Raw genomic sequence first — 26,011 nt, 5'->3', positions numbered from 1 at the left:
TCAACCGTTCATTGTTTGTTTTTTTATTTTATTGTCTTTTATGCTATTTGATAATCAAAACTCTCATTTCAATTTGTCTAACTAGAATAGCTAATCAATTATTACTTGTTTAGTCTATTAATTCTCATGGGATCGACACTCATTCACTATAAGTTATTACTTGTATGATCTAGTGCACTTACTGGTAACGTGTGGTTTGTAAAATTCGCACCAGAATTCAACTAAAATATTCAACTTTTTCTAAAATCATTTTGAATATATTAATAGAGGAATGATTAATTTTGGCAATTAAAATTTTTCAAATGAAATATTTGAATAATATATACTATTTTTAAGAGTAAATAGTTTATTTGATAATAATCATATTATTAACTATCAGTAGTGACAGGATTTAAAAAAAAAAAAAAACAGAAGAAAAAGAAAAACAAAGTTATATGTAGTGCATGCTAAGATATATGTATTTTTGTTTAAATAGTTGCTCAGTTAATTCTAAGTTAGAAAATAGTAGTTAGGTAAATCGCTTTCAAAGTGGTGATTCTAAATTCTTTAATATAATTTTACTTTATATATTTTTCTAAGAAAAAAATATGAAATGTCTGCAAAATAAATTCAAAACGCGGCTACACATGATTTGATGTATTTCAGTATTTGAGTATTCGTCTAACCTTATATTATTTATTTATTTATTGTAATCTTACCATTTTGGGAGGTTTATAGAGTGGAGTATCTCACGCTTCATTCTAAAGCAATAAGCATAGTTGATGAGGTGGCGCTTTCTGACTAAGACGTGGCATGTAACTATCCCTGATTGACACGTGTCCACACCACCATTTCTCCAAAAACTCAACAAAATAAAAATACTACATGATCCATAAATATTATTATTTTTTACTAACACTTAACTAATAATAATATTCATCCATATTTAAATATACTTTTTACATAAAAAATATATAATTTATATTTATATTTATCAAAATCTTATATATACATATTAATATAATTTACATTCATATTTTTCAATACACATAAATCAATAAATTTATTTATTAAAAATAATTTAATATTTATATTGATAAAATAATAACAAAAGATATTAAAATTTGATGACCCCAAAAACTTCTCAAAATAAAAAACACACAAACTTTAAAAAAAATCAGATTGAATAAAATAAATAAAAATAAGAGATAGTGGACTTTGGGACTTTTGGAGTTTTATAGCTACAGGGATCAATGATGACTATATATATATATATAAGTTGGTGGTGGTGCTCCATCGATCCAACCTTGTTTATGTGCACATACACAACACACACACATTCTTGTTTTCTTTCTTTCTTTCTTTCTCTCTCAATTAGAACCGGATCAATATATATAAAACTGACATTTTTAGAAAAGAAAAGATGGGAAGGCAACCATGTTGTGACAAAGTTGGGTTGAAGAAGGGACCATGGACAGCAGAAGAGGACAAGAAGCTCATAAGCTTCCTCCTCACTAATGGCCAATGTTGTTGGAGAGCTGTGCCTAAGCTTGCAGGTCTGTCTCTAATCTTTCATCAATGGAGTTTCATTGGTTCCTCACTTTCTTTGTCTTGTCCTCTTCATTAATGCATTTTTTCATTCTGTTCCCATTCAAACACTCACTCATAATTGACACATAATAAAAGCACCACAAACATTTCAAGTGTAATAAATAACGAAAAAGTCTAGGGATAAGCAGTTTTATTAAAATTTGGCCAGTATTTAACTATCAAAATGAAAGTGAGTAATTCTACACTATTAGATGTAATTTCATACTATTAAAAATATTAATAATGACTAATTGATGACTATAAATTATAATACTTGCTGATTCCTTAACACTATTCATAAATAATTAAGTATTTAAGTAATTTTATTCGTTAATTTTAATCATTTATCTCAATTATATATTTTTTACGATTGAGATGAATGACTAAAATTATTGAAACATCTGATTTATAATATATTTAAAATGTTTCTAAAAATATGTTTTATGATTTTTTGTACTGTGCTTCTACCACTTCTAATTTAGTTGTTGGATTATGTTTAAGCATAATTCTTTTGCATTCTTGATTTTTGGGTGGGGAGTTACAAAGTTTTCGTTCCAAATGTTTCAGCAGAAATAATAATGAATCTTTTGTGTAGTGAATTTGAATTTTTAACAATATGAGGTATGGTTTCTTACAGGGCTATTAAGATGTGGAAAAAGTTGCAGGTTAAGGTGGACAAATTATCTTAGGCCAGACTTAAAGAGAGGCCTTCTTTCAGATTATGAGGAGAAAATGGTCATTGACCTTCATGCTCAACTTGGAAACAGGTTATTTTTTTCACACTAACCGCTTTTTTTAGAGTAATTAATATTATTTGTTATCTCTTTAAACTTTTATCAAATTTAAAGATAAAAAATAGTGGATCGGATAAGTAAAATTAAGTGAACTAATAATTTTATTAAAAGTAACAAGAGTCTGAATACACTTTTGGCTTTAGGAAAATATTGTTTTACTTTCATGGTTTTATATATTCACCTGTTCTGCATGCTTAATCATAGAATAATAAACTTTTGCAATGATTAAATTAAATAATTGGCATGGCAAAAGTAACCTTATCTAAGGAAATGATTTAAACCAAAGTGAAAAGAAGAAAAAGATACCTTAATGACACCCAAGCCACTAACTTTAATTTGTTGAAGTTTTTTTATTTGTGTAATTCATGCCATCCAAGTTGTACATTTTTTATTTGACGAGAGAGTAAACATTATGGTCCCCCCCCAATGCCACAACCTTAGATGAGACGTGCAAAATTTGTAGACCTAGTCTTTCCTCTATTTTCTATTTTTTTTTAAATATTTCTTCTTTTCTCTCAGAAGGAAAAAAAAAAGTTTTGGCAATAGCATCATAATATTGAAATTGTTATGTATTCTTATTTTATTACATAATATATCAATAAAAATAACTATTTTTTATATTAATTATGTAAATAATAATAAAAAAATTAATATGATTGAATAACAGTGTAAAATATTATAATCCCAAAAACTAAATATTTAAATCTTTTTCATGTAAAAAACATGACAATACTCTGTAGTGAGTAGTCACTTCCTTTTCAAGTTTGAAGTGATATCATAACTCCGCGTGGACCTTATGATGGAATATTTCTTTTCTTTTCTTATGTTAATGTGAATTATAATTATAATTTTGTGTTTGATTATTATGCAGATGGTCGAAAATTGCTTCTCATCTGCCAGGAAGAACAGATAATGAGATTAAAAACCATTGGAACACTCACATTAAGAAAAAGCTGAAGAAAATGGGCATTGACCCTGTTACTCACAAGCCACTCTCCAATAATCAACAAATTCAAGAACAGAGCAACCAAACACCTCCTCACAATGTTGACTTTGACCCCAACCATGATGAACTACCTAAAACTCAAGACCAAAACAATCCTAAAGAGGAAGAGAAACCAGATACCATTCCTGAGTCCAAAGAAAGAGAAGAGAAAATGGTTATGATGATGCCACCACCCTTAATTGATGACACAATAATAATGGATGATGAGATTATTATAATCAATGATATCAATGGGTTCTGCACTGATGAGGTACCAATAATAGAACCACATGAGATTCTTGTTCCTTCTTCTGATCCTTCTCCTTCGTCTTCGTCATCGTCCTCGTCTTCTTCTTCTTCTTTTAGTTCAAGTAATAACTTCCTTGAAGACCTTCAGCTCCCAGATTTTGAATGGTGTTGTAACAATGATCATAATGATATTATTATTAACAACAACGACAATAATGTGGCTTCGTGGAATGATGATGATTTTATTAACTGCTTGAACTCTCTGATAAATGATGATAATGATGATCATGATCGTGATCATGATAATGGTGAAAGTAGCAAGCAGCAAGAACTAGTGTTTGATGATAATGCTCCTTCTTCTCCACTTTCTCAGTACTCAAACATGGTCATGGATTATTCAGAATCTTCTTGGCCATATGGCTTCTTTTGATTTTATTCAATAACAAACAATTATATCTTACTTACATGTACTCACTATCTTTAGTCCTTTTTACTTTTATTATTAAATAATATATTAAATATTGTATCTTACTTTTTTTTTGTGTAATACAACAACAACAACATTTTATTCTGTTATACAGGTTGCCTACATTATTGTATCTTATTATATATCATGTTTATCGAGTAAATTTTAGGTTTAATTATTCTATCTGTAGTTATAATTTTTTCGAATTTTCAATTAAATTCTTATATATATATTTTTTAATTAGGTTTTTATACTATATCAGATTTTGTAATTAAGTCTCTGTATATCATGATAAAAAAAATTAAAGTTAACAGAATATTCTGTTAAATTATATAGAATATTCAGTCTAAGTGTTAAGCATATTCGTTTTACTTAACAGAGTATTTCATTAATTATCGCGTTTTTATCACGATAGAAACTTAATTACAAAATCTGATATCGTATAACAACTTAATTGAAAAGAAAAAAGTATAGAAACCTCATTAAAAATTTAATAAAACTATAGCTACTAACGGAATAATTAAACCTAAATTTTATTTACACATAATGATGTGTGAGAAAAAGAATTAAAAATACATCAAGAAATTAACTAGAAAAAATAATAACGAATAACTTAAAGATTTTTTTTTTGGTGAAAGCTGAAATTTAGTAAAGATTAAAAATTATAACTAAATATTTTAATAGAAAAAAATATATTACACATAATTTTTTTTTAAGAAAACGAGTAAGTTAACTACTTAATAAATTTAAATTAATTAGTAATATTTATTTTTAATTAAAAAAATACTCTTCATTATATCACGATCCAATAACTTATTATTTTTACCATTATCCACTATTTTTTAAGACTTGCTCATCTTTCGATGAAAATTTATTTTTGTGTCTGATAGTGGAAACATGTTGGTTGTTGCTTTTTATTTAATTTATTGAAGTCATTTTCATTTTTTGGTTTGTACTATGTATTGAGGTTATATTATATATATCCCCTCATTAATGTAAACTTCATCTTCAATCTTATTTAATTTATTACTTTATGAACACAAGAGAAGTCTTTGAATAAATGAATGTTATTATTGTTCCATAACTGAGTTCATGTATCCTAAAGTATTATCATTTTCACCTATATTTTAGCCAATAACGTTAACTTAAATTATTTCCCACACGTTTCATTCTGCATTTTACTTTATATATTTGTCAATTACTTTCTTGTTCCTTTTAATTTGTCTTATCTGAGCAATGGCATATACCAATTAATAATGGTATTAGTTAATTCTTTCAATGAAAAATAAGGGAATTATTAGAATGAGAAGTCTTTTTACGACTTTGAAATTTCTATAATCCTAATTTAACGAAGAAAGAAAATAGTTAATTAATTAATTAGTTATTATGTTACACTAATTAAAAAATAAAATAAACTCAGTACTTTTTTTTTTAAAACTAAACGCAGTAAATATTGAACGGTCTATAAAGTAAGCATCCGGAATTTATGCACAGTATGCATTTAATTTGCTCAGTATCTTTTTTCAGAGTTCATATTGTATTTTCTTTCTGTTTGACAAATAGCTACAATATTTTCGTACATATATAACATATCGAATATAATATAAAGTAAATCATATTATATAACTACTCATATCATAATTATTTATCATCTTCACGAATTTTTTATTAATTGGCATTATGCACGTTTACTTCAAAAAATAATAATAATAATAAGACAGTTTTTAACCCTAGGACTCATATATTATTTTAGGTTTTAGGGTCTACATCTAACTTGTTTTTATGGATGACAAAACTCTTCAAATTAAACGCGGATATCTTGCGGAAAATGTTCCAATAGAGATTTGACTGTGAAAATTTTTTTTCACAGAGATGGAAATGAGGGACAAAATTCTTCCAAGACAAGCGCAGGAATTCGAGCGGGGATTTCACTCTATCCCTGCTATTCCCTGAAATTTATAAATTTACTGAATTATCTTTACACACACATATAGAAACCTAAAATTCCTAATCTTCATTTGCATGACCCTTTTTCAATTCAACACAACACACATACACACACATAAAAACCTAAAATTCCTAATCTTCATTTACATAATCCTTTTTCAATTTAAAGATCCCTAACGCTATTCATACTCCATCTAACATTTCTGCAGCCACCCCTTCGCCACTCTCCCTTCTCACTGCATTGTCACACCTCACCGTGCCATCACCCTCACCGCGTCGTGCTTTCTATTTGCGACGTTCCTTTTCGTAACTCTGCCGTCGTGTCCATTCTCCTCTCTGTTGTTGCGTCTCCCACCTCGTCCACTGCTTTGTCCTTTGACTCGTCGTTGCATTCCCCCACTGCGTCATTTCAAAAGAAGCTAAGTCACCATCGTTTCATTTAGACTTTTTGTATAAAATCTTGCTGTTTTTGTAGAAAATAGATAGGAAATGGAGTCCCCGTAGAAAATGAGGCCCCATAAAAAATGGAGATGGGAAGCAATATTTTTTTAGGAGACAGAAATGAAGAGCAAATTTGAGGGCAGAAATAAAGAACAGGAAATATCCCCACCCTCGTCCTGTTCCGTTGACATCCCTATTCGTTTTACCCTTATGTTTAGATTAAATTTAGTATTCATGAATATCCTATTTTAAGTGATATTTAAAAAAAAATTTGATAGATTAAACATAAGTATATATGATACATTTATTAGGATGAGTTTGGAACTAATTACTTATTGGAAGGGGTGCTTAGCTTGTCTTTAAAAAAAATTGATAAATTAAAAGATTCATACATTCTTATAATTTTTACTTTTAAAAGTTATGTATGCCTTCAAAAATACCTATATATGATAATACTTTCTAAAGTTAGTTTATACACATGCATTATAAAATTAAAAGTTTAACATAAATTTATAATTAATGAATATCTTCATTTGTTCTATATTTATGTCTAATAGTATAAACATATATCATAATATTGTATCTTATATACTTATTAATTAGAATAAGATTTTAGAATAAGTAGTTTCATAATATTGTATAAAAATTTTAATAACCAAAATAAAAAATCTAAATTTTAATTTTTGTAATCTCACTGAAAGAAATTTAGTATGAGACAAACTAAAAATAAATACCTATGTATATATATCACACTTCAAACTCAAAAATTAAATTTTCACATATATATTTTTTTCAATTATCAAAGAGAGAAAGAAAAAAAAGTGTCAAATTTTTTTTATAAGAATTTTCTTTTTTTCCCATACAAAGACTTTGAGTGTAATTCACTCATATTATATACTACTCTTTGAAGCATATATATATATATATATATATATATATATATATATATCTACTTTACTATTTAATTTGAAAATACAATTATATAAGGAAGATTTACAATAATAATAACCACACATTACAACATAGTGACATACTGGAGCCTACATTATTAGACTTCAAGAGTCACTACATCACAAACTTGAAAGTGAAATAAACAAATAAATAAATTAAACAAAGTACAAAAAATTAGGTGAAAATATCTAAAACTCAGAAAGGTTTGAAAATAGACCTCAATTGATAACCGCAACCTCGTCTAGTCTTAGTCGAAACAAAAAATCGGAACCCTCATTTTATGTATCTCCAGAGAATGGACTCAAATAATAATAATAATAATCCACCGCAATTATATTTACAGTATAAAAAATATATTTTGGCCAAATAAAAAAGTAAATCATTAAAAGAAAATTTTTTGGTAAATTATTGATGAAAAAAAATTCATCGGTAAAATATTACTGATGAGATTTTTATCGACAGAAGATAATGTTATTTTTACATATGTGTAATTCTCTCGTGGTATATACAATAATAATGTTAAAATGAACCTATAAAAATAGGTTAGCACACTTCTTTATTTCTTTTTTGTTTCTATAAAGTGGTGTCAATTTATAATAGAAGTAAATAATTATACGAAATTCGTTTGTTTATGTATCTTCTACAAAACTAAATTAAAAATTTTAATATAATTACCTTGTAGGTTTGAAAACTATAAAAACCAAGATTTTCGTTTTTTTTTATTAGCCAAAGAAAACCAGTAATTTTGACGATTATTTAAAATAGTTTAACAAGTGAACAATTTTTTAAAAGTAAACTATGTAGTGACCAAAATGTTTTCTAATAAGATTGATAATCACAGCTAGCCTTGCAAGCCCTCAAATTAAAAAACGCGTACGAAACAATAATACCATTACAAATTGTTCCCCTATACTTTTTCATTCAATTATATATCACCATTATTCTAGCTAGGAAGCCAAAGAAAATTCAAGAAAGCTCATCAATTCTTTGATATAATAATATGTTACAAAAAATATTATCAAATAATAAATAAAATAAAAATGGATCCATTCATTCAAAGAACGGCATGGACGACGTGGACCTAACAATGTATAGTTTAAGGTCAAAACTTCACTTCTCTCACCGTCTTTAATTCTTCTAATTTCTTTATTGGCCATAATCTTTTACATTGTCTCAAATGTGATGCTTCTTTTATGGACCTCAAGTATTTCAACACTTAAAGAATCCATATCATTCACGCATTCTTTTTGACACTTCAACAACTTATATTTGCCACCTAAACAAAGGTTGATTTTGATCTAGAGCAATACTACATTACTAATAAATATGATTTTTTATTAATATTTAATTAATAATAATTTATATTTATATTTATAAAAATTTTATATACAAAAAATATATAATTTATATTTATATTTATCAAAATTTTGTATATATAAATTAATATAGTTTGTTTTATAATTTTTAAAATTTTCACATAATTAACAAAATTTATTTATTAAAAATAATATAATATTTATACTAATTAAATAATATAAAAATACTAAAAATTATTAGTTCCCAAAATTTTTCTTTCATCTATCATACGGCATATTTATTGTTCTCTGTGTATTTTATTTTATTGTCTCTTAGTAATGGCATCTTTAAACAAGGTAGGTTGATAGGTTCTCCAATGGTCAATGAATTTAAGAGATCTTGGACTATGAGTACCATGGATCATAATATGGTTAAACTACTTATCCCTAAAAACGAATAAATAGAGACTGATAAACAGTTATATATAAACTAACTTGAGTTAAATTCCTATTATTTTAAGCAAAGAAAAAAGAAATATTTCTAAGTACAGTTGATATATATATATATATATATATATATATATATATATTCGTGGGCGATTGAAGACAAAGCGTATAGTGAAAATTCATGTATATAGAATCACATTGAATATATTATATATCTTTCGTGGAAACGGAATATTTATTATATTATTCCTATTTTAACTAGGAGGATATATCTGATGAGTTGGATTGAAGCAAGTTGAGTTAGAACTGAATTTAGCACTATTTTTAGACTTGGTCAACTTTTAGGATCTAAACATATCCATTGATAATAATTCAGAAATAAACGAGTTTACCAAATATATAATTTTACAATATAAACAAATTAAAAAAAAAAGTTTATATATTAGTTCAAGCATAAAAGTTTAATAATCATTTATCACTAAGCTAATCTTTTCTTTCTATATATATATATATATATATATATATATATATATATATATACACCTTTGATAACTTAAATTATCTCGTATAGCAAAGAATAAATTTAATCTTTAACATGTTATCCATAAATTCATTCATAATATATTTAAATTTTCATACATCATACCACGTTTTAGTCGGCAAAAATAAAAAATTTATTGATTGATTTCAGATAGATCATATATCTGTGAAATTGCAAACTAATCACGAATTAACATAATCCAAAAGGATACTTCTACAAAGACGTGTAAAATATTTTTTTATTTATTGTAAAAATGCTTACGTGTCGTATTATTATTAGACGTATTAATTAATCGATTATTTTTAATTTTTTTAACAAATTAGAATAAAACCAATTTTTTTTTATAACAATAACAATAAATTCAAATTTTTTTATAGGAATCTAATTGTATTTTTAAATTTTTAGGAATTTAAATGTCTGCAAAATAAAAAGTCAGAGATATATTTATTTTTTTATCAAAAAATTTAAAAATATTCGATTTAGATTGTGTAATTTGATCGGATCAAATCGAATCTAATAATTATAATGTAGATAATTAAATTTATTATTGTTACTATAATAAATTAATTTTATTCTGATTTATTAAAAAATAAATTATTAATCAATTTAATAAAAATATCTAATAATAATATAATATATATAAACATCTTAAAAAAAATATTTTTAATATCTTTATTAAAGTGATCTCCTGATACAAATCATGTGTTTAGTTAAAAATTCAGTATCCTTGAGGAATCGAATCGCAGCTGAATCACAGGCCCTATTACACCGGAAGAAAACGAATCTTCTTTCAAGTATAATATAATACTTGATATCTCAATTTTTATTTAAGGATTTCTCTTTTATAGTATATTATATCTTAAATTTATTTATTCTAAAATTAAATAAATCAATCCAATCAAAATCAATTTGAATCCAATTCAATTTTATTTAAAATTGAAATTATACCTTTTTTGTTCACAACCAACTGAGAGTTATCGTTCAACACAATGATAAATCAAGTGATTTGACTGATTTCGATAATGAGATAATATGGAGGTTCAAATTGTTTGAAGATTATGAAGACTATAACCACTTAAATTTAGTGCTACAGATCTAAAACTTGTGAAGATTGTAGAACTAAACATTTTGTGATATTCCACTAACGATTATAAGGATTTTATTAATAAGTGTTCTAAAAATATTTATTAACAATATATACTACAAACTACGAGTTGTAATAAAAAATGTAAATTAAAATTATTTTAAAAAAAAATTTATGCGTTCCATTTGTAAAATAAAATGTTTTTCTTCTGTATTCTTAAACAATGCACTTAATAGTTAACACGTTTTTTAGTACATCTATATATAGAATAATGATGGTTACGTTATAGAATTATGAAATCTTCGAATCTCTCAAAGAATGCTAGTCGTTATCAACTTCAACCAATTGCCAATTAAGGAATTTTGTGCTCCAAACAATAAAGATCTAAAATTACTATCATGTATATTAAAAAATAATTATTTGTATATATTATAATGTAAAATATAGAACTTTTTTTTTATATTAGAGTAGTAGTGATGTTTTTTTGAAATGTGAATGGTTGGGTATTATTCTTAAATGTGGAACTGTTTAATTAGAAAAGTAAAAATCGGACCGTTCGATTTGTTAAAAGTACAAAAATCAGACCGATTGATTTGTGTTTAAAAAAAAATTGAGGTACAAAAATCAGACTCTTCGAATTTTGTACTTTTCACAATTTTAAAAAATATAAAAAATTACAATATTAGAATATATTACTATTTTTACTTTCATATCAAGAAAAACCTAAAATATATATTAAAAATATATAAAAGACACATATATATTTACATAATAATTAATTTAATTGTTAGTTTTTTATATTTGGATAGCAATTTCTGGTTAAACTAATTAATATTATAAGTGTTGAAAGTTTCAACATCGTGCACCATCATTGTCAATTCATATATACATATAGATATAGGAGCTATATACGAATTTCTATGCTTCTCATTCACATTCAAAAAATCAACTAAAAATCAACTAACGTAATGACAAGCTGAGTGGACAAGTGGACCTTACTAAAAAGTCAGAAAATAACTAATCATCAATTTATCCTTTAATATTTAATTACTGCGCATAAGTTAAAATCGTTGGTTAGGTCACACTCTATTATTTTCAGCCTAGAAAAATTTTGTACTTCTTTTATGAATTTAAATGATTAAATATTTTCCAATTGAATATTTATCCATAATGCGCCATGCACGAAATTTCACAATTGTTAGTGCATGGATTATTGACAATGAAATTGAAAATTCACAAATATGTACACGTAACTTTCAATAGGAGGTGACGACACTCGTGAATAGTCTAACATAATGATGATAAAACAGGTCAAAATCTATCAGATTAACTCATTTAATCCGTAAAAAAAATGAATTAAATTTTAAAATTGAACTTACTAAAAAGATTAGAAAATAATGGTGATTTTTCTAAAGATTTAAAACCGCCACAAAAAAATTACCAATATTTAAATGGTTGCAGTCCCTTAAAATGCAGGAAAATAAATTTACGGAAGTTTTTAACAACCGCTAACACAATTGCAGTAAAATGAAAAATTTATTTGTGACGGTTTTATAACTATCACTATTTGATAGACTGATTTTAAAAAATAATAATATAAAGACAAAACTAGAACCCTTTAAACATTAATAATAAAATAAAAATAATTTAACCATCAGGAAAACTTTAAAAAGAATTAAAAGCATTATAGAAATTAATAAATTTACTTTATCCTAGCTCTAATTTTTTGACCTTATATATAGTTTAAGTTTCTCTTGTTCAAAGATCTAAAGGGAGTACAAAATATGAAGAAATACTTTTAGTAAAAAAAAGTGATAAATTCATTAATATTGAATCAAATAATATAAAGATAAATATATACTTTTTCTCTCTATAATCAAACACGCTGCACTACAATTCGATTCCTTTTTTAATGGCTTATTAATTATTATTCCCTCCCCCTTAGAAACATTATGATTGTTAAATGAAATTTATAGTAGTATAAATCGAACCCTAGCCTAAGGATATCCCGCATGAACACTACAAAAAAATAATGAGTACAATCAGATTTAATATTGTAAAATAGGAACAGATTTATCGTTAGTCGAATGCATAAAGTTAAGTAATTATCGACAAATTTACATTTTTGATAATAAATTCGTTGGTAATATTTGAAAAGAAATAAAAATATATTGATACATCTTTGAGAGTTAGATTTACCATCGAAAAATCTAACGATAAACCAACTTAGTGAAACGATGTATTTTGTTGACCGGCAATGGATTATCGTCGAATTTTTCTAACAGTAAATTCGACGGTAACTAGGTTGTAAATTCAAAGCGCAAACCCTCTTTGCCCTCATTCGAATCTCTCTCTGTCTCTAACCCTCTCGCCTCCCTCTCTTCTCTATCCCTCTGCCTCTTCTCTTTCTAACCCCTTCGCCTTCCCTATCGCTGCCGACCACCCTTTCGCCTTCTCTGTCGCTGCCGCCACCCTAAGCCACCACCTCTCCCTTATCTTTCTTTCCTTCTCTCTCTCTAACCCATTCTAGCTCGGCCTTTCTCACACAGCCGCTCTTCCTAGGTCGTTATGGCTAGCTTCCAACTCCGGCGACCGTTTGTTTGCCGCTTCTCGCACCGATAACATCATAGTGACGTTGTAACTCCTTTCATCTTCTTTATTCTGTTCTATTTTGGCAACCCAGGTTACTATATTTTTAATTTTTATTTTAGTTAATTTTATGTTCATTAATATGATTTTTAGTTAGTTAGAATTAATTTTCTGTTAGTAGATTTAAAGTGGTTAGGATAGATTATATTAGGTTATCAGGTTCTGAATTGCTGAAAAATATTTAGATTATTTGAATTATTTAAATTATTTGGATTATGCTTGGTTTTTGCTGGTTTTGAATTATTTGTTGCTGGTGTTGATTATTGATTTGAAATTGGGGCTGTCAATTACTATTTAACCTTGATTTTGCATGTTTGATGTTTATGCATGCCAAGTGTTCATCAATATGCCTTAGAGCTTTTAATGCAATTTTTGGTCTAATTCTTGAAAATCAATGCAATTTTTAATTGTACAAGGTTAATTAAGTTGATCCTATTTAACCTGATTAGGTCAACTTTGTATGTTTAATTGGTTTTGGATTATATTAGGAATGAATTTTAAATATTGAAATTAACTGGTTCTAATTTTTGTTCCTTATTTAATTAGTTCTAAACTTAGAGTACTGAACTTGTTTTGAACTTAGAATTTTTTAAAATTCTAAACTTAGGGTAGTGAACTTGTTTAGTTTTAATTTTAATTAGAATATGTTCTCATTTATGTTCCTTATTTAGTTCTGATTTATTCTGATTCTAATTAAATCATATTTTGATTATTGTTGATTTGTTCTAAACTAGTTATTATAATTTACAAGGTTGATTTGTTGTTCTAAATTTTTTATTATTGTTGATCATTGTGTTGATTATTATTGATTTAGTTCTCTTTGTTGGATTTCTAAACTAAATTTAACGTAGTTAATTGGTATACTCTTTGCAGACATGACGATAGGTAGAGATGTTGCGGATCAGGCTGCTGATCGTGGTCGTGGTCGTACTCGTAGTCGTGGCTGTGGTAGAGGGAGGGTTTCTTCCGATACCCCCGAAACTTCTGGATCCTCCCCCTCTACCCCTATTCGACTACCTCGGTGACGTCACAGGTTATGGTTTATCGGACCAGCCGTTCATTGTGGTCCTTAACCCCAACTACGTCCCTCCATCTACGGCGACGACCCCGCCTCCTCCATCCACTCAGCAGCCCAATGCAATGGCGACGCCGCCTCACAACAGACATCGCGGCCCCAGAATCCTCTCACGAAGGTGAGCCTGCTGATGTTCCATCCTCCACCACCTCCCATCATACGGTTGAGGATATGGCTTGATGACGGCACTTGATAAGTATCATTTTAAGTCTTCTATATACTAAAAGTGTCTGATATTTCTTGATTATTAAAATTGCTGAAAGTACCTGATTATTGATTCTAGTTTAGTAAATTTAGGGTTGTAGGTTTCAATTGCTGAAAATGTTTCATATTTTCTAATTATTAAATTGTTGAAGTGTTTGACTATTGATTCTAGTTTAGTGAATTCAAGGTATTTAGTGGATTTATAGATTTAGTGAATATTGAGAGTGTCTAAATATTGAATTTCTGATTATTTCCTGTTGTGAATTGGTTGTTGATGGGTAGAATTTGTAGCATATTCCAATATAGATGATATTCTACTAAAATTTCTAAAAATTATAGTTATTTGCTTCTAAAGTTTTAATTTATATTGGTTTGTCTGTATATTGTTAACAGGTTTCTACCAAACAACAACTCATGTACTCAGGAGATGACCAACGTCATCAAGCTGATGTACGACACTACGTGGCCCAGCTATAAGAAGATCCCCTCTGAGACTAGAGATAGATGGTTTCGGCTATGGATGGTAATTAATTTTGTTTTAGTTTCAAACTTTCGTAGCTAGTTTATTTATATCTTCAATGTTGCTTAATTAATTTTAAAGTTCTTTTGTGCAGCTGCATTTTATATCCCTGTACATGATATTACCATCAAGAAGATATACGATTATCGAATAGTCGTCGGGTGCAGCAGATATTGGAGGATGTTCGTGAGGGGCTGAACCACCTCACGAGCTAGCTCCGCCCAGAAATCAAGAAGGCTCTGTTAGTTCTCTGGGAGATCCATGTGGGGTTCAGACATCGACGTCTCACAAATAGAGCTAACAGGCCCTCGGCCAGGTCGTCAAAAAATACCGGCGGTTCAGTGACTTTCATGAAGATTAAGGCCAAACTGGTATGTAGTTTTCTTTAATTTTGTTATTAAGTTAGTTATATTCTTTTACATATATCATTACCGATGATCCTAATCATATTGTTTCTATGCAACATGTGTAATCGAAGTTGTTGGATCGTGAGGCCACATTGACGGAGACGTTCAAGTACACCCACACTCTGAACGAGAACAAAGAGATATTTGCTTATCAGCGGTCTCAAGATCATTATGTGAGTAAACATCTTATCTTCTGATATAAAATTAGAGATTAACTGTATATTTATCGTACTAATTATTATAACATGCGTTACACAAGAGTCATATACACAGATACTAGAGGTCGCGACTCAGCAATCTAAGCAAAGTGGAGGGGGACACTGATGGCTCTGCTGCCTCAGTCGTCGTTCTTGATGCGGTTTAGCGCGAGACCGCCTCAGCGCCATACAAAAACCACGTATACGGGATGAGGTCCTTCTTCGCCAGCAGCCTGCGCACCTTCACGTTGACCTCAGGTTGGGGTGTGGAGGGAGCACTGGAGTGGCTTCAGCAGATGGAGGCTCAAATGGAGGTGTATCAGACTCAGATGTGCACCGCTGCTGGTGCCACATAGACATCACCGCCTTCTATGTCGCCTCATCATTAGGACGACGAGAACGACAACGACAAGGACTACCTGCTGGATTTGTAGTCATTAGTGCTTCTGTTTTATTGTTTCATTGTATTTATCTGCTTTATTTGACTTTTAATTTATTTAAACATCTAATAATTTATTTTAAATAATAGGTGTCTATTATTTATAAATTGACCATTAATTGTGTGAAATATAAATTTAAATAAAAAAATTCAAATTGACAATTTATTTCGTATTTTTTTAAAACATTGAGATTATTGTAGGATTTATAAAGGGAATAATTTGATGGTAATACTGTGAAAAATAACATATCATAACGTCAACATTATCATCAGAAAAAATTGTCAGTAACCAAACAATTTTTAAACTGATAATTCGTTGTAGAATCTGATAATAATTATTGTTAAAAAATTTAATAATAATAAATTATCAACAAAATTTATATTGTTCGATTATTTTTTATATCAAAATTTAATTAATTTTCTGACAGTAAATTCGACATTTTTTTGGTAGTAGAGGCACAATTATGGCGCACATTCTTAATCAAATAAGATCTGTTAGGCTAACTAATTAAGCAAAAGTTGTTTACGATCTTGCTAAGATTTGAAAAGATAAATAAAAAATGAAAGTGGTAAATTCTGTACGCTACTTCGTTCTTTTCGACGACAAACGTTGAAAGTCAACAATGATTAAATGCTTCACAGTATTCTTTTTGTCGGAGGAATATTATTGGCTCATCACGAATAATTTTTTTCCCCATAGAAACCTTTCTATAAAAAAAAGTACTACTTTGAGAACTAAAACTCTAAAAGAGAGTTAATAACTAACAATTATAATTAAAACATGAAATTGTTCTAATAATTTATCGGAAAAATAATAAGAGTATTTAAGATTTTTAAAAGTTATTAGTTATTTATTTAATTTTAATCATTAAAATTGTATTTTTTTTTACAAAATATATAATTCGTGATAAATGTGTAAAGTGTTTTGATTATAATAGATGGAGTAAAATAAAGAATTTTTTTATATATAAAAATTAAATTAAAAACAAAATTATTATAGTGACTAAATCTTTATATATCACAAGGACATTTTGTTAAATCTGAATATTTTACACAAAAAAAAGATAATTGATAAAATTTAAGATAATTTGATGAAATTTTTAATTTAATTTGTACAGAAAAAATCCTAAAATAAAATCTAAATAGTAAGTCGTTAGAATGTCAATTTAAATATTATATATCACTAATAGGTGAAGGTGGTAATACAATTTTAGTCAAATTAAAGGAGTTTATCCTGATTAAGATTTTTTTAAACTAAAAAAGTTAGTAAAATTATAAAATAAAAAATTAATTATTTTTAAATAAAAATAGTAAAATATTTATTTTATAAAAATTATAAAATTTATAATTATTTTATTATTTTATTAATTTTTTTATTTTAAAAGATCTAAAATTTCTCTGTTTTTTAAAAGAAAAACTTGTTTCATCTCTGCACCGTTCAAAACAATAGAAACAGATCAATGATCAAAATAAAATAAAAATAAAATAAATAATTTTCTCTCAACAAAATTCAACGCCATCTTTCTACTCTCTTGTTCTTTTTCGGAGTCTTCCCCTTCACACACCAGTCAAAGATCGGAGAGACCGAGAGAGTGGCCTAGAATGGAAAAAGCTTGATTTTGTGCTGTAAAAGTCATCTTTTAATTTTTACCGTTGATCAATTTTTGTTATATTCAACGGTAGAAATTGGAAGGAAAATAGGTGAAAAAATATTGGTGGTTCTAACATTGGAGAGACAACAGAGACAAAATTAAATTTCTCTCTCTATTTCTAATATTACTTTTTTACTTTTTAAATATATTTTATAAAATAAAGGTAAAATTATTTTTTTATAACATTTCTTTCCTTCTTATTTTTCTTTTATCCAAACATATCTAAAGAAAAAAAAATCCACTCAATTTCTTTCTTTTTCTTTCTTTCTTTTCTATTTCTTTCTTCTCTATTTCTTTCCTTCCAACCAAACATAGCCTAACCGAAGAGTAGGATTTTTGTGTCACGTTTATTTCTCATTTGTTAAGTAATAATAATCGATTTAATAAATTTGTTAAAGAATTTAATTTTAATGTATTGATAGTATAAAATGTTTTATATAATTATATAATTATAATTATTTTTTTAGATGATCATTCATATATTAATATAAAAAATATTTTTTTATTAATGTGACATTATGTGATTGAATATACATAAAATAATTTTGTACTTAATTACTATAAAATTAATCACAATACTCTTTTAAAATACCATAAAAGTTATAAATTTTTTATTTAACAATGATTAAAAAAAATTAAATCTCTTAAACAAATAAATTTAAGAACTCTTTATATTTTAATAATTGCACACTCAGTACTTTTTCTTGTATATCATGAAATAATGGGCAATATATATATATATGTGAAAATTATTACAAGTCACGTACAATATATCAAATTAGAATTCTGCTAGAGAGATAATGGAATATTTGTATAATGTGTATAACGAGCTATTTATTTGGCCTAATATAAATTAAAAATAAATATCCAAAATAAAATATGCTACTAATTTCTTAAATACCATACATTCATACTATCTAGAGTAATCATCCAGGTAGTAAAGATAATAAACATACTCTATTAACTCCTTATACTTCCTCATCAAATTATTAAGAGGAAATATAGAGAACCATAGAATATCTGTACAATATGTATAATAGGATTTAAGAATATTTGATTTAGTAGGATATTAGATGTTTATTATTTTTGGTACCCGAATGATTATTTTAGATAATATAGATATATTGTGTTTGAAAAATTAGTAATATTTTATTTTAAATGTTCATTTTTTAACTCATATTAAATTAAATAAATAACTCATTATACACATTATATAAATACTCCATTAATTCTCGAGCGAAATCCATCTATGAATTGTCACGAGTCATGTGACTTTTCACAAATGTTTCCAGCAGGCACCATTAACACCTGTTAAAACCAAAAGCTATGACCGTTTGATTTAATTAAACAATTTGAAACGATACTAAACAGCTATTTTATTATTAAATATCAATATATTAAATTTATAAATATACTTTAATTTTCTACTATTTAAAAGATTTAAATATTTATCATACAAATATATACATAATAAATGTATCACTAAAATTAAATATTTTTTTAGTGTAAATTTTAAAGTTCAAACAAAATAATAAATATCAAATCGATTAAATTTATACTTTATATGTTAACACCAAAAATCACACACATTACTTATATTTTTCAAGTTTAAGAATCTATAATTTTAAGTATTTGTATAGCCTTATACTCATCCTAATTTCATAAATATTTACAAAAATAAAATCTCTAAAATTTTTTATTGAAGCGGCACCACTCATATATTCATATAGGTGGAATCCTTTTGATAAATAATATTATCATTTCATTAAGAATTTTAATTCATCCTTCTTATTTATTGTAAATAGCATTAAATCCTATATCTTAAGGGTCTAATTGATAAATAACTTGTTATTACCCATTAAACCTTGAAACTAATGATCTACTAGAATAAGGTTAGATTCCCATTATTTAACAACAATAGATTTTAATCCCATTTTAGCAGTAATTTTTTTATCCTTTGACAAACCTTTAGTCAAAAGAGTCTGCTAAATTTTCTTGAAATCTTACATAAGTGATGATAATTACACCATCATCTATTAGTTGCCTCACAAACTCATGTTTCAAACTTATATGTCTAGACTTTCCATTATAAACCTTATTATATGCTCGAGACATGGTTGATTTACTATCACAGAAGATTAAAATGATTGTCATCTGCTATGGCGACAGCTTTATATTATACAACAAATTTCTTAACCATTTCACTTCTTTACCTGCGGTTGATAAAGCTACAAATCCAGCCTTCATAGGAGAATGTGTAATACACGTTTGTTTCTTTGAGGCCTAACTTATTGCTCCACCACCTGGGTAAAAAGCCATCCTTAAATGGATTTGTTATTACTAAGATTTGTAATCCAACTTTTGTTGGATTAACCTTTTAAAAACGGCAGGATAATCATTATAATATAATCCATGTTTATGATTTTCTTGAGATAACCAAGAACTCTTGTTATACCTTTCCAATGTTGATTGCTAGATTTTTTTGTAAACCATGATAATTTACACGGCAAATGCTGTCTCAGACCTGGTACAATACATTGCATACATTAAACTTTCTATAATCCTAGTATATTCTAATTATGCTATAGGTCTTCTCATATTTCCTTCTAATTTAAAATTAGGATTATAGGGTGTATTGGATTCTTTAATTGTGAGATGATCAATTTTTTTTAATACCTTTTTGATATAATGAGATTGACTTAAAGTAAAGTCAACTTCATTCTTATACAACTTTATGTCTAATATTGTATCCACTTCATTCAAATCTTTCATCTTGAATTTAGAAGTTAGATACTCCTTCGTTACACGAATTCTTTCTAAATTTGTTCCGATGATGATTAATATATTATCAACATATAGACAAATAATTACTCCATAATCTTTAATAAATTTTGAGTAAATAAATTATTTATCCGTACTATTATGTGAGAAGCCATTTGATAACACCACTGAATCAAACTTTTCATGCCATTGTTTAGGCACTTGTTGTAAGTCATACAAAGACTTAATTAATTTACAAACTTATTTTTCATTTTTGAGTAGCACATAGCCTTTTGGTTGCACCATATAAATATCTCATTAAGATCTCTATTTAGAAAAGTCATTTTAACATCCATTTGATATATATAAAACTTGTGAATGGATGCTAATGCTATAAGAATCCATTCTTGCCACAGGTGCATAGGTATCAAAATAGTCTAGACCTTCTTGTTTCACTACAAGAAAAACACCCATTTAGGTACACTTGAAAAGTGTAGCCAAAAGTGAAAAAAAATAATGCCTTAGACTACGGCTACGCTTTTTAGGGTGATTCCTATTCGGCCGTTGCCTATTCTCAAAGGCTACGCTTTTCTGCACCAAGGGCTACGCTTTTGGTGTTTGGGAATAGGGTGCGCTTTTCAAGTGATGCTGTCCAAGACCAAAGGCTACGCTTTTCAGCTTCCATTTTTGCCAGAATAGGCTACACTTTTCAACGCTACTACATCACCTATAAAGCGTAGCCGCATTGGATACCATGGCTACCATGGCTAATATTTTTTTATACAACATAATATTTAGTAATATGATTACATGTATCATTTTACATTTTTAATTAAATGAGTTACAGCAGTCTGGCGGTGGTAGAACGGCGACGACAACAAGTCCTAGCAGCGGTGGTAGAGCTTCAGCGGCGACAGAGCACCCCTTTCTTCTCTCCTCCATTGCGTTTTCTCTCTTCCTCGAGCTCTTTCTCTCTCACTGGCATTTGATGACGACGACGGCAGAGCCCTAGCCAATTAGTCGCGTCGTTCTCTCATTCCTTCCCTTTCCTCTCTTCTTCTTCTTCCAGTTCTCCCCATTAGCTTTCTCATTTCTTCCCTCTTTTGTGTGTCTATTAAGTGAGGATGAGGGTATGTGTTGCGTGAGTGAGGGATTGAGGGTGATCGAGGGCAAACAAAATTTTACTAAGTGTTTATTTGGTATTTTAATATTAGGAGACACTTCTGAACCGCACCCAAAACTTAACAAATGGGTTACTTTTTAAAAGCACTCCCTTTGGTTTAAAAAGTGTACCCATATCTTTTCAGATTTGGCTACGCTTTATAAGTAATATTTAAAATATCTAAGGAGATGCTTTTGAAGTGATGCCTCAATAGTGTTTTCTTTTCTCTTATAAAAGGGCACCATGCGAAAAAGCGTAGCCTATTCTAGGAATAGGTTATGCTTTTCAAATGTAGTTTAAAAAAGTGTGACTAAATGGGTGTTTTTCTTGTAGTGTTGTCTAAACTCTTTGGCTACTAACCTTACTTTAAAGGTTTGTAATAAACCATCAATGTTATACTTTCTTCTAAATACCCACTTACATCCTATAGGCTTTGATCCTGATGGCAAATCAATGACTCAAGTATTGTTTAATAATATTGAGTCCATTCTCTCATTTGTTGCTTCTTTCCAAAAAGCAGAATTTCTTAAAACCAGAGCTTCTTTGAACGGTGAGGATCATCCTCTATATTCATCGTAATAGAAATCTTGTTTGTTATAAAATTTCTATTTTCTTCTACCAAAAAGGTGATAGTTTGAGAAGAAATAAAATCTGGACCCAAGTCTTTTTTCTTTCTCACTCTCAAGCTCTTCCTTGGCTCAATTAATTCTTTGTCGCTTAGACATTTATTATTTTGATAATTTATTTTTTGTGAAATATTAGTATCATTTTCGGAATATTTTGAACTAAAAGTTAAATCTTTGATAAATTTATTTTCGATAAATTCTATCTCTCTTGATTCAACAACTACATTAGACACTGAGTCAAATATTTATATGCTTTAAATTTTTGAGCATATCCTATAAAAATACATTTTATGATTTTTGGCCCTAATTTAGTTCTCTTTTGATTAGGAACTCGATAAAAGGCTAAACACCTCCATATTTTTAGATAATTCAGATTAGATGTTTTTTTTCCTTTCAAAATTTCATAAGAAGAAACATTTCTATATCTTGATGGTATCCTATTATGGGTATGACATGATGTCAATAATGTTTCACCTCACAAATTGTAAAGTAATTTTGTATCTGGTAACATTGAATTAACCATATTCACTAAGGTATGGTTAGGGGTGGCAACGGGGCGGGTAGGGGCAGATTTTTGCTCTACCCGACCCCGTCCCGTCATACAACAACCCGCATAGAACCCGCCCCACTTCTACCCGTGGGTAGTAAAACGTTGAACTCTAACCTGCCCCGCTAAAAATTCGCCCCGGTGCGGGGTGGATAATTACCCGCCCCAAACAGGTAGGAGCGGGGTGGGTATTCGCAGGTTCGGGTAGTATTGCCATCCCTAGGTATGGTTTTTTTCTTTCCGTCAAACTATTTTGTTGCGGAGTATACGGAGCGGAAGATTCATACACAATACCATGTAATTGACAAAAATTATCAAATTCATTAGAAAAGTATTCTCCATCTCGATCACTACGAAGAACTTTTATTTTCTTGTGATGCATATTTTCTACTTCCATTTTATATTTCTTAAACATTTCAAAAGCTTCATCTTTATTTCTAAGCAAATACACATAAGTAAATCTAGAACAATCATCAATAAAAGTTATAAAATATCTTTTTACTCCTCTAGTAATATTGTCATTTAATTCACAAATATCACTATAAATCAATTTTAATAAATACATATTTCTTTCAATTTTAAAAAAATGTTTCTTAGTAATTTTAGATTGTATGTAAACATCAAATTTCTTATTAAAATCCTTGTTACTAAGATCAAAATAGTTATTTTTATGCATATATTCAATTGATTTGTAATTTAAGTGTGCTAATTTACTATTTCATAAATCACAAAAATCAACAACATACAAAAGAATATTCATTTTATTAATACTAAGTTTAAACATGTCTTCAGTATAATATCATTTTTCTATGAATACACCATTCTTAAGAAAAATCACTTTATCGGATTCTATTACAACTTTAAATCCTTTCTTACACAAGAGACTAACAGAAACTAATTTTTTTCTCAAATTCAGAACATGAAGTATATTTATTAAACTTAATTTCTTTTCATATGTAAAATTCAATTCTACGGTTCCTTGACCACAAACTTTGGCTGAGTTGTCATTATCCATCAAGACTTTTCTATTGTTCACTTTCTCATTGCGATCATTGCCCCGGAATCTAATCACCACTCAAGTGATTTATCTTGTGTTGCTGCCATGTTGAGTTCTGTAACCATGCCGATATGCATATTTTGTAATTTTTATGCAACCATATCAGTTAGATCTTTCTCTTCCATCAAGTTGGTCTTTGGTGCTTCTTTTTTTATAAGTCTACATTCTTTGATGTAATGCTCTTTCTTGTAATAATGATAACACTTTCTTTGTCTCTTCTTATCTTGCCTTGAATTTTTAGAGAACTTTCTTTTCTTCTTATTGGTGTTGTTTTTACCGATATGATTCACTTTAGAACTTTGAGAAAGATACACATCATCACGTTTTCGAGTTTTCTTCTCTATACGTATATGCCTTAGTAATTTCTCAACTGTGAAGTTTTTACCATGGTGTAAAAAATTTTTCCTATAACCATTCTAAGATGAAGGCAATTTTAAAATAATTGCTCTAACTTGTAATGATTCAGGGATCACCACTTGTAGATCATGAAGTCTCTTTACAAGGATTTGTAATTCATGAATTTGATCCAAAATAGGCATAGTAGCATTCATAATAAATTTAAAATATTTCATCATAATAAACTTATCTATTTCTTGTCGTTCAGTGTTGTACTTTTCTTCCAAAAACTTTCAAATCTCTAATGGTGATTGAATTGACATATGGAGATCATAGAGTCAGTCGGATAAAGTGTATGACCTCAACATACAAATTAAAAGTATCTTCATCACGTTTCTTCTTCAATTGAACAATCGTTTCTTTCTCTTTTGATGTGGCATTTCAGCGGCATCTACAATTGGATAGTCTTTGAATCAATCACATATGCAAGATTGAGAACCGAAAGAAGAAACATCATCTTGTTCTTCCAACGGTTGAAATTTGTTCCATCAAAGCAATCCAACTTGATAAACTCTTTATTCAAGACATTGAACATGATGTTTTGATCTTGTGCCATCTTCAAATAATATCTCCCTAAAATTGTTGGGTATGTGAAGATGGAAAGAAGACAAAATGTAATTATATTGTAGTTTTATGGCACAATTAGACCGCTTTTTTTATAGAGATATTTGTCTTTACACTTAGTTACTGTAGAGTTGATGACAATACTCTCGCAAGATACAATAAAACCTATAAATTTCTTACTTAACAATAATAAAATTTTTTTAACTCTTTTAAACAAATAAATTTAAGAGCTCTCTATATTTTGATAATTGTACACTCAGTACTTTTTCTTGTATATCATGAAATAGTGGGGGGATATATATATATATATATATATATATATATATATATATATATATATATATATAATGTCCAATTTCGTCTCTGAAATTTCTAACTCGCTTTAGATTAGTCTTCTACTTTTTAAAATAACCAAATAAATCCCCCACTCTCACAATCGTAAATCTTCGTTGATCCAAAAGTTAAGAGACATTTTAATGACGCTGAGGTGTACAATTAAGTGCCAAGTTGGCACTTAACTAAACGACGCTGTTTAGTGGTGAACCTCTAATTACAGCAAAATAATGCCGTTTTGCCCCCATAATCTATCCTCCCTAATTAAAAAACTTTCAAATGGTCCCTCAATTACCTAAAGTTTCTTTCCCACCAAAAATTGTAATATGTTTTCATCACCCTCATATCTCTATTGTCTTCCTCAAGTCAGCGTTGTCGTGGTTCATCGGCAGTCGTCCGCTGTCCCCTCATTTGATCAGTAAAACTCTTTATTTTTGTCAACATCATCAGCCTCAAATATTTTTTATGGTGAATAGTAAGGATTTAGATTTTTTATTTTTATTTTTTTTACTATGTTGATGTTAGTTGGGTGATTACCATGATATATTGTGATTCTGATATTTGTATTTAACTTCTTTGAATATTTTTTGTTATTTATTTTTTTAGTGTTGTGTTTTAAGGTTTAGAATTTCTATTTTAGCCATAGTGCTAATT

General features: G+C 28.1%; 1 protein-coding gene across 1 annotated transcript; it reads left to right on the top strand.

The window, feature by feature from the left end:
- Positions 1 to 1,157: 1,157 nt before the first annotated feature.
- LOC112702546 (uncharacterized) lies at positions 1,158 to 4,173 on the top strand. Its single transcript, XM_025753636.2, has 3 exons — positions 1,158 to 1,535; positions 2,207 to 2,336; positions 3,235 to 4,173. The coding sequence occupies exons 1-3, from the start codon at positions 1,403 to 1,405 to the stop codon at positions 4,025 to 4,027; spliced, it is 1,056 nt and encodes a 351-aa protein (XP_025609421.1). The 5' UTR covers positions 1,158 to 1,402; the 3' UTR covers positions 4,028 to 4,173.
- The last annotated feature ends 21,838 nt before the right edge of the window (positions 4,174 to 26,011 follow it).

Source organism: Arachis hypogaea, chromosome 7 (genome assembly GCF_003086295.3).
Source record: "Arachis hypogaea cultivar Tifrunner chromosome 7, arahy.Tifrunner.gnm2.J5K5, whole genome shotgun sequence".
NCBI classification, from domain to species: domain Eukaryota; kingdom Viridiplantae; phylum Streptophyta; class Magnoliopsida; order Fabales; family Fabaceae; genus Arachis; species Arachis hypogaea.
Note: the sequence above shows the minus strand (reverse complement) of the source record. Positions and strands in the feature narration are given on the sequence as shown.